This window comes from Echeneis naucrates, chromosome 3 (genome assembly GCF_900963305.1).
Source record: "Echeneis naucrates chromosome 3, fEcheNa1.1, whole genome shotgun sequence".
Taxonomy (NCBI): domain Eukaryota; kingdom Metazoa; phylum Chordata; class Actinopteri; order Carangiformes; family Echeneidae; genus Echeneis; species Echeneis naucrates.
Genome location: NC_042513.1, coordinates 19820333 through 19836979, shown reverse-complemented (window position 1 = coordinate 19836979; position 16647 = coordinate 19820333). Strand labels below are relative to the sequence as shown.

Genomic DNA, 16647 nt, shown 5'->3' with positions numbered 1-16647 from the left:
TGGACAGGGTTCAAGCTGAGGGACAGAGGCTGACCGGGTTCCCTTTGGTTCTGCCAACTCACACATCTGTTCCCAGGCTGATTGGCCTGGACTGAGCCAGAACACACACACAAAACACGCAGGCGTCCACTCAGCTTCTGGCTGGAGGCTGCGCTGCTTCATCATCTGTTGTGAGTGATGAGCCCGAACTAGAACTACCTGATCAGTATTTGTCTGTTGCTGCACATTTCAGTGATCTGTTTCACTTGGTGTCAAGAGTTAAACAAGAAAAATGCTCCTCTGCCAGCCTGTTATTTGGCAGTCCAGAAAGCCATCGCTGCAGAGTAATGAAGCTAATGATAGGAGCCAGTAAAACAGGGAATGACTGGAGGCCTGAAGCGCCGTCGGAAGAACAAAAGAGTCCAGCTTTAAAGCAGCTGTGAGCACAAGCTGCCAGGCCAGGTGGGGCTTTCTTGCTTTTACTCTCAGAGAGCATGAATGCTACAGCTGGAGTCAAATAGCTCCTGGAGATCTGGAGATGGAAGGAGAAACAAGCAGCTGATACCAACTGACGAGCGCCAAAGTCTACATGCCGACGGCTGCTGTGTTACATCAGCTCCAGTTTGTAATGGCGTGATTGATGGCAGTTGGCTGAGACCTGTCAAACCCTGCAGGAGATGTCACAGAGAAGTCAGAGGACGTTACATTTTCAAGCGCAGCTTTAAATGACGGATGATTGCCACCCACCTACATAGCCACAATCAGCCATTTTGTCAGGATTGTACATTTGCTGCTGACGTGACATCTCGATTTTTTTAAAACATGTTTAGAGGAGAAGGTGGCGCTGAGAAAGTGTGAGAGCTGAATGTGATCAGCTCTGAACTCTATCCTGACTGTCTGGCAGTGATTGGCAGCCATGTCCTAAAAAAAAAAAAAAATGAGCATCATGTTTTTGAAGACTTGAAGCTAGAGACTGAGACTTCTTCCATAAATCTTACTTGCATACAATACAAACCGGTGTAATCGCCCGCGGATGGTCAGTGGATAGAGTGCAGGCTGAAGGCTCTTTTCAGACACAGTCTACAGAGCTATATACTATAGAAAATACAGAAATAGAAAAAAGGTGAGGCCTGAGAGTGATCAACGCTTGTGATCGTCCAATAACATAAATACTTTCAGTTCCTGGAATCAGGAACGTTAATGTAAATAATGTAAATCATTATTACCACAGCACAACAAAAACTGCTACTCCTCTCCTGCAGGGGAAACACGTCTGGCTAGAGTTGACAGCTTGTGATTTTCTCCAGCCACCAAACAGCCACGCTGCAGGACGTAGGGTCACGATCTCCTCCTCCTCAGTGCCTGCGATGAATAATAGCCAGTAGTGTTTTTGCAGAACATTAGTTCTCGGGAGACCTTACTGAAATATTGTATTCACCAAAATAAGGCAGAGAGAGAGAGAGGGGGAAAAAAAAAAAAAAAAAAAAGTTTATAAATGTACAAAACAGAACTTGATGTTTAGGCCGAGCTGGACGTCAGCTGTCGCCTTGATTTTCACAGAAATTTTGGGTTCATGCAGGAAATGAGGTCAACAGCTGGCTACTCATATTTTTCCATGCAGGCTCTTCGCTAAGGAACAGCACTTTGTGATTTTCTAAATCTAAATAGAACCGGCAGAAGCAAAAGTTGTATTAGGACTGCACTAAAAATTCACATGACTTCCCCCACTTCTCAAAACGCATCAGTTCAGCTCATTTCTTTGTGTGTAACAAGTGGTAGTGTCGAGACGTTTGGTGTGATGATGTGAAATGCCGCCGACAGTCTCCGGTGGATGTGCAGGTGCAACTGGCCTAGGTGAGCTAGAGAAAGCATAAGAACTGAAGACAGGAAGACAAAACAGATTTAGGATTTTACTAATAGGCGGAATATCCTGTCTTTAATATTGCCTCTGTGGCTGCAGGGGGCCTGAACTCTGTCTGTGGCCCTCAGGTCGGACAGATCACGCTCACCTTTCTACCCCAGTCCGATGAGCGTGCTGTGAGCACGGAGCGCTGCCCAAACGTGAGGGGAATGTGATGTGAGGATGGAGCTGAGTGGGAGATAGTAAAGTTGCGTTGAGTGTGTATCTGCAGGTGAACAGGTAGCGTGTTGATCGGCACGGCATGGGCTGTTTTTTTTTCCCTCTCTGTGGTTTCACTGCTGTCGTCACTGTGTTTGGCGGAGACTGTCAGCAGAATGATTTAAGATAGACCTGTCAGCACTGAGACACACTGACTGCAGACAAGCATGCGGCTCTGCTCCACCAAACACAATGCGCGCGCACGCACACAGACAGACAGATGCAGCAGAACATCTCCACGGCTTATGCAAATTGAATGCTGTTGCACCCGCACACACACACACACGTAGACACAAACAAATACAGAGTGGTTTCAGGGCCTGAGGCGAAGCTCTGTAAAGATGCCATTTGAACAGTATTTACAACACTTGAATTGGGTTTTTCCAGATAAGCTCCATCTCTCAGGAGATGTGGAGCGGGGCCAGACGAAAGCAGCATGCAGATGCAGAATGAAAACATCCTGAGAATGAAATGCCCCCCCCAACTTCTTCGCAAATGCTGCCGAGCTTAGCAAATGTCAGAGGGGAATTTAAGAGGCTAATCACAGAGCATGTCATGTCAGGAAGGAATGTGGAGGACTATTTATTTTTAAATCACCTACCAGTTTGTTCAAGAGCTGGGGAGGAGGAAAGATGTTAAAGTGCCAAACAGGAGCAATGCCAAGAGCTGCCAGTTCGTGTTAACGAGACAAACAGATTTGAGCTTTAGCATCCCCAACCCTCGACAGGCGTCAGGAAAGTTTTCGTTGCATATGTGGGGCTGATAAACGCTGAGTGGAAAAATTTAAGTAGAAATTCTCAGTAATTGATTCTGTTGAGCTTGAAGCCAAAGCTAAGCAGTGACATCCAGATCTCACCTTTTCACCATCCGCCGCCTGTCAGCAGATGCTGTGTTACTCTGAATTGTGTTTCAGGACTGAGTGTTTACCATTAAACTGCCTCCATTAAATTTTGGCCTGAGGCTTTGCACAGCCAAGCACTCACACTGTAATTTTATAGCAGTCAGTCACAGAGTTACTGTGATAACTATATGTGATGGATGCCTCTGTGCTCAGAAGGGGTCGGTGCCCCGACTCATTTATTTCTTGTTTATTTCTGTATATTTGGGGACAACTTGGCCTCTGGCTTCAATATTGTTTGCTAAAAAGGTTTTCCACCACATGGTACCAACTCAACATGAACTGAGTCAGGAGTCAGGAGTGATTTGAACTGCTCTGTGATCTACACTATGGTGTATTTTCCTCTTAACTGGATTATCATGTTGAACTGAAAACTTGGAATTAGCGACTGAGACCATAAACTCATTGGGAAAATTCTTTAGTTCGTAAATCAAGCGAGAAATAGGGATGTTTTCTCATCAGGTAGAATGCAGGTCTGAGGCTCTTTACTGGTACACCGTCTGATGTCTGTTTTGAATGTTTCCTGTCAGTCTGCAGTCGTCAGAACCTTTGTTATCACCTTGTTATGACATTTGAGAGGAGCTGAGTGGGACATTCAACAACAACAGTTAATTGTTGTATTTAGTGTAAAAAACTTAATTGAACCGTGTCAAATGAACAAAGTCAGATTTAATAAACTGGGTGGTTTATAATTTTTCTTTTGAAAAATTCGTCATTGGGATTCATTGGAATTCCTCAAACATCCTCGTATTAAATTGAATGGTCACTGAAAATGTGCCGGAAGCTTCTGCTTGTGTTTGCAACACTGACATTGAAGTACGATTGAGTGATTCACAATGTAAACACTAAGTGACACTGGAGAAACGAGTCCACCTTAAAAGTTGCCAGTACCTTGGGGGGCCCTCGGTTGTGTGCCTGAGCTCTTCTGCGTCCTCGTGGTTGGGCTTTGTCTCCTGGCGCTGTGTGGTGGTGGGTCCTTGGCGGCTCCCTCGTGGCCTCTGTGGGTCTGACACTGGCTGGCATGTGATGGCTCGTCACTTCCTCCCTCCCTTCTGGGGCTGCAGTGGCTCTCTGGCTTTGGTGCTTCTTGAGGTCCTGCACACAGGGGGGGCAGGTCTGGGGAGCCTGGGCCCGACCTGACTCTGGGCCCTGGTGATGGTCTCACTCATATTTAGGGAATGCCCACATGCATGTGTGGTTTCACTTGCCAACTCTGGTTGGGTCACATCATGAAGAATTGATGAATCCTGCCAAAAATGGGCTGAGCTGTTCTTCCATCACTATGTAGTCCATCTTTGATTTGGCTCCTCTGTTGGGACACCTTCACCATCTCTCCAGAGATCTACACAGTAACTCTCTGGACTCTCCTGAGGGAGGTGACAGGAAAAGGACAGCATCCTTCCTACCAGCACCAGCTGCTTCCCTTCCCCTGTCCTTCCTTCTGCGTCTTCTCTGTCCTTTGTCCCCTGATATTCACTGAGGTGTAGCACTGCCCTCCCTGCCACACAATGAACAAACGAGCTTCCAGGGATGGCTGGAGATGGTCACACACACATGCACTGAAATAATAAAATATTTAGCTGCAAGACTATAAGTGCATCAATCAAGTTCACACACCTTGTGTTAAACTATGAGGACAAATGCAGACAAAAAAAAGGAAAAAGTTGGAAGTTGCCTTTCAGCAGCACATCAATCAGTATTTTTTTCTACCAAGATATTTTCAACATCACAATCAGCTGTGTGAAGTGAAATATGTCAACATGAGACAACTGCTACTGTAAGTCTAACATTTGATTGTGTCCTCAGTTATGAATGACTGATGTGTGTTAACTTGCTACAGAAAGCGGTTACACAAACCTCACAACAGGCTACAACTTAACTTTGTTGGAGGGTGTATGCTTGTCACTCTTGAACTTTGTTTTTTGTATCAGTGGTTGTACTTGTCAACTGTTATTTTGAAATCAAATGAGGAGGATTTCATGTTAAACCAGCCTGAACAACAGGAGACTAAATCTTTGAATGGAAGCAACGTAACCAATAAGAATTTATTGTCACAAGCACAATTTGTTACACAAAAATAATCAGTCACATTGACACAATTTCTACAGGTCTAGAACTCAATGTACAATTAACAGACTAACTAAATACCAATAGTTAAATATGTACTCACATTGCACACCATATCATTAAAACCTACACAAAAGAACATGTACTTTGTGAAAGTAACACGAGTCGACATAAAAATCACATTATTTACAAAAAGAAAACATCTATTTGAGATCTTTAGTAAAAGGACTCAATGTCTGCTCAAAGTTCTCCCAACCGTCTGTCAGACGTTATACAATCTATCATGTAAAAGCTCCCCTACTAGAAAGTATCATTCAATCTCTTAATAGTTGAAAAGATTATAAAGTAATTAAGTAAAGTAGCGAGAGCTGAAGAACACCAAATACACTACTAAATACTGCGCTTTGCTTCGACGGTATGGCGGTTTTTCCCTTTTAAAGCAGGCTGGTGAGATTAGCAGTTAGCTTCATGAAGTGCACTTTAAGCCTTAGTTCAGCACTGTCTGCAATGAGTTGTTTTGTTTTTTTTAAGTGAATTTTTAAATTTTGCTTCCTTTATACATAGAGTCCTTCTGTACTTGCATCAGGTTTTTCTCTTGAGTTCTGGACGTCACTACACATAGATTACACAATAAGGTTGATGGAGAGAATGAGGACAGAGGCAGGTGGAGGAGAGCAGCCTCTCCTCTCCTGCTGCTGCTGGGAGAGCCAGTGAAGAGGCTGCACGAGCAGATGGAGGTGAACGTCAGACAGGTTAACAGAGGTCATCAGGTACAGTCAGGTAAGTGGCATCCTGTCAGTCATCGGCTGACTCACAGTGCTGCGTGTTCTGTTTTCTCTCACTGTCAGACAGCTCATTTACTCTGGACTCATCACGGTCACGAAGTTCTTTTATTTGGCACTGAGAACATCCTTAAATGAGCAGTGATACCCTTACTGAAGACAGCAGCAGCTCCAGTGTGTAACCTTGTGTGTTGCTGCCATATATATATATATATATATATATATATATATATATATATATATGAAAACCTGGCTGTATTAAATCTTCTCTGTCACTAGAGCCGGTTCAGTCGGAGCACAAGTGTCACCTCTGCATCAGCACTATCAAATATTTAGGAACAAGTACAAATTTTTCATCAGCAATGGAGATTTATGATGCAATCATAGAGGTTTTTTTTCCCTCAGATTAAAATTATTGTTATTGTCTCTTGAAAATCTGATTTAATACATAAGCAGAGAGCAGCAGACGCACACTGGAGGTGTTGTATGTGCAGTTTCTACACAGATTGTGTTCATTGTATGGAGACTGACAGAATTCGTACCATGTACAGTTTATGGGCGTCATTTGACTTCACTTATCACGTCTGAAGAGAGAGGATGTGTGAAATCCTAGATAAGAAAGTCTACACAAAGAGGAGTCTAACCTCCTGACTGACATCCTGCAGAGAGCCGGAGACTCTGATGCAGGTTGACTTGACGTTCCCCACATCTGACAGCAGTGCTCCTCTTTACAGTGATGAGGTATGCGTATTTTCACAGATACATACTGCGAGCCTTTGGAGCCCAAACATTTGTGGACTGTGCATATGTTTGCGAATGACAAGTGCACCCAGACATTCACCATGCTGCACATCGGTCATATGTTGGTGATCCAGCAGAACACACTGGCACTCAAAGGTTCTACAACAGCTCCACTTACACAGTACGGAAACAGACTGTGTAACGTCTGAAATGAAAGCAAATATCCAGATGAAAAAGATCTAAAGAAATGAGTCGTGGAGTCTCGCATCCAAAGCTCAAACTGTGTCTGACTGATTCCTGTGGTTCTTTCTAAAAAGAAAATAAAACACAGCTGCAGTTCTCACTAATGTGTTGCACTTGCAGTTTGCTTAGCTTTCAGTTTCTGTCCACTTCATCCCACATCAGCTGCATGGGGTTGCAGTCTGGAACCCGATCATCATGTGAAGCCTTCATCTAGTCCTGTTCTTTTAAAGTTTTGGGTCATTACCTTGCTGCAGGATGAAGCCCTGACCAATCAGCCTGGCTGAAGGTGTAGTAACCTGGAGCCTTTGTACAGACGGAAGGTCTGTGAGTCATCGAGCTGTAGGGATTGTTTGAATTAACGTTCAAAGCCTGATCCCTGATATAGGAGCTTTTCAGTTTTTGGTGAACATGTTATCATTAATCTGTTTAACTTTGCAGTTTGACCTGATTATTTAGTAAAAACTGGAAAATGAAGGTGTTTTAAAACCTTTGAGCAGCAGTGTAGAAAAGTGAGATAGTACGTGAGGGATGAATGCAAACACTAGTCCAGTTCTGAGGATGGAGATTAGGGAGTATTACTCAGAGAAGGGTGGGAACATGCCAAGGTCAGCGAAGTCCTCAATGTTGTAGTTGGCTGTTCCCTGGGTGGGGTCTCCAGCTATGGGTAACATGTCCTGCAGAGACAAAAGAAGGGGGGTTTAGGGGCGAGGGGTTTGCTGAGGACACATAGCTCCTGACGGACATATCAAATATATCTGTGCACACTGGTTAGCAGCCAGGTTCTGCATACACACACCACAGTCACACTTTACAGAGGGAGTTTGTGTTTTACCTGGAAGACCTCTGTCTGGCTGGGGTTGGGGTGTGTGTGCTGTTCCCCGGCCTGCTGGGGGTGATGTTGGTTCTGCCACTGGGACCAGACCTCACTGGGTCGACCCTGGAACTGGCCTCCGCTCTGACTGCTTTCTCCTGACACATCTGGAAACACACACAGGGTCACGTATTTACGGTGTTGCACCCTGTTCCATGTTGGATGTAGAAAACGATTTTGTGGTGAACATCACATACAAAATTGCCATCCAATTGTCTAAAGAAAAGAGTTTCTCTCCATCTCCCTTCTCTCTCACAGACAGCACACTCCACGCTCATCCAGAATCATTTTCTGAGAAAGTGTCTGTGTATGTGTGTAAGGAGAGGGCACCATGGTGAGTTCAGCAGAGACGAAACACTGGGTTCATGTCTTTCTCTTGCTACGCTTTGTTGCTTTGTGTTTTGTTGGGGCTCAGGGTTGAAATTGACCTTGTTGTGTTGTGTTTTTGCCCCTGTTACAACAGAAACTAGTAAGGAATAAAAAGCAAACAGGAATGCTTCCATGCAGACAAGGACAAGAGTCATCAAAATGGTCTGATATTTGCAGGAGATGGTTTATATAAGTAGTGTAGAGTGAATAACTATAATCCAGGAAGGATCATCTGCTAACATCTTGGTCCGGATTCCAGAGTTAACCTTCAGAGGTCTGGAGGAGTCCAGGCCTTGAGAGGTCAGGACTCTTTTAGATGGAATATTTCCCCCCTCTCTCCCTGGTGGCCTCTGTGCCACTTACCATTTGAAAAGAAGCTGTAACAAAACAAAAATATTTTGATTATTCTTATATACTATTAATTTTTAGCCATCTATTCATCTATCCCTCTATTTTTTTTTCACATATGTGGGGCCAGGTTGTGGAGGCAGTAGACTAACCAAGGAGTGGCAGACGTTCTCCCCCCAGCAACCTCCCCAAAGATCCCAAGTCGTTACGCACACTAGATTGGATATGTTCTTCTTCCAGCTCTGGGTCTACCCTGAGCTGTTGATGCCTGAACCGCCTCAGCTGGCTCTTAACAACATGAAGGAGCAGTGACTCTACTCTGAGGTCCCTCCTGATGTCCACGCTTCTAATTCGGTATCTGTGAAGCTGAGCCACCTTGAGGAAGAGGCTAATTTTGGCTGCTTGTATCTGTGAGCTCATCATGGCCACAGGTGAACAAAAACTGAGAGGCGTTCCTCCAGGCTAAACTACCTCTGCACCACAATGGTGTGGTGAAAGGTCTGCATTACTGCTGACGCCACGTTGATCCATCGGTTAATTTCTCAGTTCAGTTTATTACTTGATCGATGTCTATTCTATAAATATATAATCACCATTAACAGGCGTCATTACCAGACTGTAAACAAGGCCCAGTTGGACTTAATTCAAGCTTGGTTTTGTTGCATTAAGTATTGACTTTATTTGGCACACTCAGCTTCTTCAGTCTACTAATAGTGAGAGGGAGGGAAGCAAACAGGTCGAAGTCATCTTCATTATTCCTTTTGTGAAACCATTTTTATCACAAGCATTAATTATTCCCTGAGCTGCAGTGGTGCACAGATAAGGACAGCTTCAGTATCACTTCAAATTTTTGAAGTGAAATTATCAACCTGGTTAATTGATGTCTAATTAATCTGCCCTGTCAATTGGTAATTACATTCAGTGCAGCTTCACCCTCCTGTCTTCAGGAGGTTGATGCTGGTGGGTGGGGCGTACGGTACATTTACTGTTTTCCTTTTGTTGTTTTTTCAAAAGAAAACATTACATTTTAATAAATAATTTTTAAATACTGGTGCTGAAATGAGTTGTTTAAACACCTCATAAAAAAAAATCTATCAAGTATGTAAGGCAGTTATAAAACATCACTGACGAACATTCACTTTCTGGGAATAGATACTGTAATGGATGACTTATTTGATGTCCCTTCATTTTTCACAGTAGTGTGTCTTCTGTAGATTAAATGATAAAACAAAATGATTAATTGATATTAGAAATTTGATCATAATTGCAAATAATAATTTATCATGAGCCCGAATGATATGTGGCAGTAACCCTGGTTACATGAACAGTAATTACTAATAATTATTAGTTTATAATTATAGATAACAGTCATTACTGATTTTGATCCAGAACTTAACCACTTAAAACAATGTGGACCATACTGTAATAACACATAACTCTTGGATCTTGGATCCACAATGAAGGTGGGAGGGGCTTTGCTTTAGAGCCAATAGTTATAAGAAGGATCCTCCTTTCATGTGCTATGGCTGATTCTTGATGTGTGCTGATGTGTACTGATGCTGGCTGCTGTTGCTTTCATACCATAAATGAAACGCCACATTCATGGCACCATGTCAGCACAACATTAAACGATCTGCTCAAGGTTTGATAAATGATGTCAGATGTCACACTAACCCATCAGCATGTCAAACCAAAACAAAGCTCTTACTGCCACAACTCACGCCTCTATTTACTTTATGTATCTTGGTGGAGTCGCAGAAAATATATGTTAACTGTAACAGGACAAATGCAAGCAAACCAAAAACAACAACAACATTCCCAAACACTTGCATGGTATCAAAAAGAATCTAAAACTGTTACCTTCCGTGCTTAAGGTAAAGAAAGGCTCTGGTCACTTTCAGGAAATACAGGTGTGACCAGCACAGGAAACCCCCCCCACCTTAGGGACATCATAGAAACTCTACCACCTTCATCACTTAATTATCTCTCCGTCGGTCAGTTGTGGACATTCAAGGACAAAACGTTGGCCCATAACTGGTCCAATCCAAAGCAGAGAAATGTAACAATAAAGATATTTCATTACTTTTTTTCCCCATGCTTCTCCTTCTCATTTATTAGAAACATACTTTACTTTAAATACAAGATATGAATACACAGAGGCGTGTGCGCGCGCACACACACACACACACACACAGTCTTGCTGTGATGCTATCTTAGAGCCTGCTGAGAATATTAAGGCAAAGCAGATTGATAAACAGTCTCTCTCTGCTGAGGAACCTTCCCGTTTCACAATAAAAAAAAAAAACAAAACAATGGCTGAGCTGCTAATGAAGAAAGGAAACACAGAACGAAGTTGTACGTACAGAGAGAGTGATGGTAAACAGCTTTTTATAAATAAATATTGAAAACAGCAAATGAAAATGCTGCAACTAACTTCATCCTTCATATGTTCTGACAGGAAGGAGACAACAAAAAGATAATACAATTTATGGGACACAAAAATCTTAGAAGAACAATAAATAAGAGCAGAGAGGGAGACAATCCATATGGCTAATGCGTATTATTCAAAGGCCATCCACTAGCTTGTATTAAGTGGAAAACAAACAGCAAAGGTCCTGAGCAGCTGGTTGAGCAACCGTCAGTGACTGAAAACACTGAAGTGTAATCCTTTAATCCATCACCTAGCACTGATAAGTGCAGAAACCTGATTCACTTGCTGATTATTTCATCAATTCATTGAGGGAAAATGCTGTTCAAAGATTTTAATCGAATAGCTTTTGAAGGCTAGTCCTACCATCTTAAAAATCCATACCTAATACCTTCACTGAATAATTTCAAATACAAAAATAAATCCATTACTATGACAGGAACCTGTTAATGTTTAATTGTATTTCATCTTCCTTGATCTCCTTCCATCCTGCTTCAAAAAAAAAAGAAAAAAAAAGAAAAGAAAACAGGGAGAAAACAGTGAATGTCAGAAAAATTTTGAATCAGAATGTAAAAATGTTTATTTTTGTATTTGACTCTCCTCTGAGAGCCCACTCAGAGGATTGTACGTGACCACATCACATAATTTCATTTATATTGTCAATCTCCAGCTTTCTACTGGATCCAGGTTTGAAGACTTTAACGTACCGTTAATTCACTGAACTCACTTTATTTGATTAAACATGTTCAGCACCTCTTCTAACTTTTCATCCTGCAGAAAGTAATCATTAGATGATAATGAACTGTGGCTGTAAGAGGGCAAACATGGTCAGCAACAATACTCAGACTGACATTCAGATCACAACTGATGGTGTTCATGTCCAAGGTGAATCAAGAAATCATTCCCACATTTTCATACCAGGCAGCAGTCTGGATGACGCCATGGAATAGACTTTATCATTTACTGCCTCAGAAAAATCTGGATTGATCAGGCAGGGCTACATTTTTCTGGTCTTTATCTGCCATTGTCCAGCTCCCACCAATGCTCAATTTGTAAACTGATCTTTGTAATCTAATAAATAACTTTCCTGCGCCTTAACATTTTGACTTTAGTTTTATTTGTTCTAGAAATTTCAAATATACTTTGCACCTCATATGTAAATTACTTTAGGTAGCCTATGCTAATTATCCAAATAAATAAATTGAACATAATTTGAAATCAAGAGGAAACAATGTGCCTTTCGCTGATTTCTTCATGCACAGCTGTTAATATATATAAAAACCTCTTATCAGACGGTAGTATCTGAAATTGGGTTCCCTCCAGGAGATGAACTCCTGTTGATATGGCTCCAATTTGGAGCTGAATACAACAAACACTGTCATATTTTTTGAATTTTCGAATCAGGCTCAGCTCAATGCAATCAGACACAGCTTTATTTCAATACATATATTAGTGCGGCACTTATCAGATGCTACTTTGCTGTGTTATTTGTGGCACTTATAAAGAGGCTGGTGTGTGTGAGTTGTTAACACAGTGTGTGAGGTGAGAGAAAAGCTTTTGAAGGCCATCCTGAATAATTTATTTTAATAGTAAATGGAGCTGTTAATGAGTGACTCTGGCTTTGTCTTCTTTTCTTCCCCTCCCATTTAATTAACTCTATGCATGGATGAAAATAAGGCACTAAGACTTGAAAGCTATGAAATAGTTGTGATCGAATGCAAGGCAGCAACAAGTAAGGCATAATGGTTAGTCAGGTGTTGATGCAGGAGTTTTAATCACTTTTACAATATCTGTGGCATCTGACAGTGGTCACAACATACAGTAGCTGCAAACATTCATTTTCCAACAACCCAGCAAGCAAAGCATGTCTAACCTACTGATGAAGCATTAAGGTGCCTTCATATGGACAATTGGAAGCACTTTGACAGTTCAGGCAGTACCTATATTAGCTTTAGATCTTTAGATATAGGTCTTGGGCGCTGGCAGGTGACATCTCAATCGTAAATCTGTGCGATAACACTGGATATATAAACTAAGAAAAGAAGAAAATAGACATAAAAAAGATGTATATAAAAGGAACTTTCATCATATTCTATGAACATTAGATCCTATAGAACTTGCCAGAGATGATCAAAAAATACTTTAAAAACAAATATTTTTTGACCAAAATCCGGTTTGAAAGGCAATTAGATGATCAGAGTGGGGTCATTCTGAGCTCATCCTGGGTGAGGGTGGGGTAAAATGTAAAATGTATAGCAGTCTATAGGGTCAACCAGAAATGCTCACATTCACACATAAGGGCAATTTAGAATCACCACTTAACCTGGCATGCATGTCTTTGGACTGTGAAATGAAGCTCAAGGGAACCCACATATCCACAGGGAGAACCTGTTAACCCCACATATGAAACTTGAGAATTTATGAGTACATAGGTGAGAAGCTGAATAACTTCATAGGTTGTTGTGCCTCTTCAAAGCACGACAACCTTTTATTGCTTGAGTGGTTTCACCATGCACAGGCCTCTACAACCTCTGCTACACATTACGGTTCCAGTCATTTTCACGGTCAAGTACTGAAATACTTGGTGTATGAAAGGCTGTTGTACCTGCACAGACTTCCTTGGTGACCACACACATTATTAATATACTGATATTGACTTTAAGGTTGCCCTATTGATCTTCTACAACACAGAAACTCTGCTGAAGGCACAATATGTTTCTATTCCTCGACTACTGTGTCTATGACAGACACAGAGACAGTAAAACTAAACAAACGCCAACAACAAATCAGTGTCTTCACTGACATTATACAGGAGCCAGTAAAACATAAGCATCAACGATAAGACTCACCAAAAGCTGTGCTGCGGTTTGTCAGTCCTGAGTAGGCGTTGCCGCTGGGAGAGGAAGTGGCTGGTGACGACAGGGGACTGTAGGATGCCGGGTCTGTCTGGTAGCTGTGACCAGAGCCAATACCAAAGGGACTGGACTGGGCTTTGCTAGACTGGAGAGAACAGATACTTGTTAAACCTGCAGCATATCAGATTGTTATATATTTTGTCAGCCTAAAGTTGAGCAGTTTACAGGTCAATATCTTCATGTCAATTTCAAAGTAGTTTCCACACAAAGCAAAGAATAAACACCTTTGATAGTAATAATACAGATGGATATGCATGTGAATTCAGGAGCAGGAGCAGTACATATTTTTTGCAAATTATTTTAAAGACCTGTCTAAATTGATGTAGAAAAACATTGTTTAGACGAATCCAACTCATCTCTAGGTTTTCTGCTAATTAGAAATAATGTTCAATGTATCATCAACAGCTGGGAGGCATGTACTTTTTTTTTGACTGATTCCACATTTCCTTTCATTTCTACAACAAAGACTGGGAGCGCAGGGATGCTGTGACCCATAAAACTGAAAATGTGATGTTTTAGGCCAAAACACTACAGTCTAAGGGGTCTTAAGGACATAAAAATCAGCAGTTATATTGTAAATGGTGGAAATATAGTGTTCATGTTACACAGCAAGCTACCAGGAATGCACAATTTGTATTATTAGTTTGCCTTTGAACATTTGTCTTGCCAGATGACACTAACCTGTGGCATTATCTGAGCTTGGTTCAACTACTTTGCAGTGCAATCATGCATTTTTAAAATTTTTTTTTTTGGCTGCAACCGCCTGGACTGTAGCCCCCACACCAAAGAGCTAATGTAGCAGTCCTATTCAACTCAAACAGAGGGCTGTGGTATTTCATGCAAAGCTTTTGTCAGACTGAGTGCGAAAGGTGACATCAAACAGAGAAAACAGATGTTTTGAAAATATTAAAACCACTTTTCAAAGCCGTCTACTTTTAAAATTGTGTTACAACTGGTACCTGTTATCCTTTTTTCAATAAAACGTTATTCTAAAATGCGTTCTACATTAAAATTTACCATATGTAGCTGTATGTGGTTCCATTACATAATATTATTATTATTATTATTATTAATATATAATAAATGAAGAAGTTCATCAGAACTGGACAAGCTGGTTAAACTTGTTATTGTGCTAGGAGAAAAGATTTTCTTTGAACAGATGAGTCTACGACAGGTTCTTGAAAAAAAGAGTTACTCTGCTTTGTCAGTTTGATCAACTATCAGGGAACCGCAGAACAAAACAGTCTGGATGGAGATAGTCTTGTGTGCAGGGATGCTAATGACAGACTTCCACATTCCTAGGAGGAATGTAGTCAGCTACAGCTTCAAACAACTTCAGGACCTAAATGAACTTTGATGATTTCAGTGGTTAATGTACAAGTGTTGTAGCTATTGAGGACAAATGTTTCCAGACTGATCTCTTACCTCGTAATCCAAACACCATGTTAGACCAAAACACGAAATGGGGTCTTGTTGCAAAACAAGTTTTTGTCGCCCTGTCAAAATTCTTCCAGAACTGCTCATTGTTTTTGAGAATGGCGCAAATAGACCTCTCCAAATGCTGGGAAGAATTGAAGGTTAGCTCTTAATATCTGCAGTATTTAGGTGAGAACATGTGACCTATATTTTCTAACATATCATCTGGCGCCCGTTATTCTCATTCTCATTTAGTTACTCCAGGAAAATGACAGCAGCGTGCAGAGACAGGTGACAGACAGATAAGCCTATTAAGAACCACATCCTTAAAACATTGCTTTAGCAAAACTGTGAAACACACACAGATTCAAAATCACAAAACCTGGCAATGGCGCAAGTCCATCTGTTAACAGACACCTGAGACAGGAGTCTAGGCACAGAAGGAGCAGAGAAAATGAGTTTGGCAATAATGTCCCCATATTTATCATTGAAATAAGGTTTTCCCTTAGCAACATACACTGTTAATGCAGGCATTTGTGTGTGCAGTACCTGTCCAGAGAAAGGGGGGCGGTTGCCTGACCATGCCACTTGGCCTGGGTTGAGCTGTCTGGAAATCTGAGCTAGATTCTGATTGGATGAACCCGACGGCTGAATGTCATTCACACCAGGGACATGGATTACAGAGGAACTGTGTGCAAATAGACACAAACAAACTCAGCCTGCGTTTTTCTCCAGAGAAACACTATCACAGTAACACAACAAATGGTAAAACAATGAGTTGTGAACGCAGGCTGCTGAGCACCATGTGCACTAACACACAGGGCTTGCACTCACCTGAAGCTTTTGCCAGAATGTCCCTGCTGGAAAGGAGAGCTCTGGGAGTAGAGCTGCTGCCCTCCAGCTGTAGAGGAGGGAACCATCATCTTCTTATCTCCCGCTACACACACACACACACACAAACGCACACACACACACGGGGCAGCGTTATAGAAATAAATAACAAGAAATAGAAAGCCAAATCAGCGTTGTATAGCGTATACAGTGGTGTCTTACAGCTAGAGATGCTGGTGTACATATCAGCAAAGCGTGGGTCTCTCTCCTGAGAGAACAGGGCTTCTGTCTTATCAATGCTCTTCCCTGCCTCGTGGACGCCACTGCTGACACTAGCAACTGGCACCTGAAAGTGGGGTGCATGTGAGAAGATCAGTGGGAGAGCATACGCAATGTTTGGGATGATTTGATTTTTGTGACAGTAAAACATAAAAAAATCCACAAAAGTACAGACACAAACACAAGAGATATCTTACAAGCTACAACACCCTTCGGTTTTTCACTTGGAGCCTCACAATTACGCAGAGTGGGCAAACAAAAGAGAAAAAATAAAGGGGATCTTTCATCAACAGAGATTGTTTTCCCATTTACTTTACTGAAGGTGGGATAAAAGGACTGTTTATTGAAAATTGACGTTTGC

General features: G+C 41.7%; 1 protein-coding gene across 4 annotated transcripts in view; it reads right to left on the bottom strand.

The window, feature by feature from the left end:
* Positions 1-5052: 5052 nt before the first annotated feature.
* The window catches only part of arnt2 (aryl-hydrocarbon receptor nuclear translocator 2), a 50881-nt gene continuing 39286 nt past the window's right edge, over positions 5053-16647 (bottom strand). For 3 of the 4 annotated variants that reach the window (XM_029497500.1, XM_029497501.1, XM_029497503.1), the window contains 6 exons: positions 16230-16353; positions 16011-16113; positions 15726-15864; positions 13695-13845; positions 7662-7807; positions 5053-7503 (listed from right to left, as the gene is read on the bottom strand). In XM_029497500.1, coding sequence (XP_029353360.1) covers positions 7405-7503; positions 7662-7807; positions 13695-13845; positions 15726-15864; positions 16011-16113; positions 16230-16353 — 762 coding nt within the window. In that variant the 3' untranslated portion in view covers positions 5053-7404. Of the gene's footprint in view, positions 7504-7661; positions 7808-13694; positions 13854-15718; positions 15865-16010; positions 16114-16229; positions 16354-16647 lie in introns of all 4 variants that reach the window. The other variant, XM_029497504.1, reaches the window with a different exon arrangement.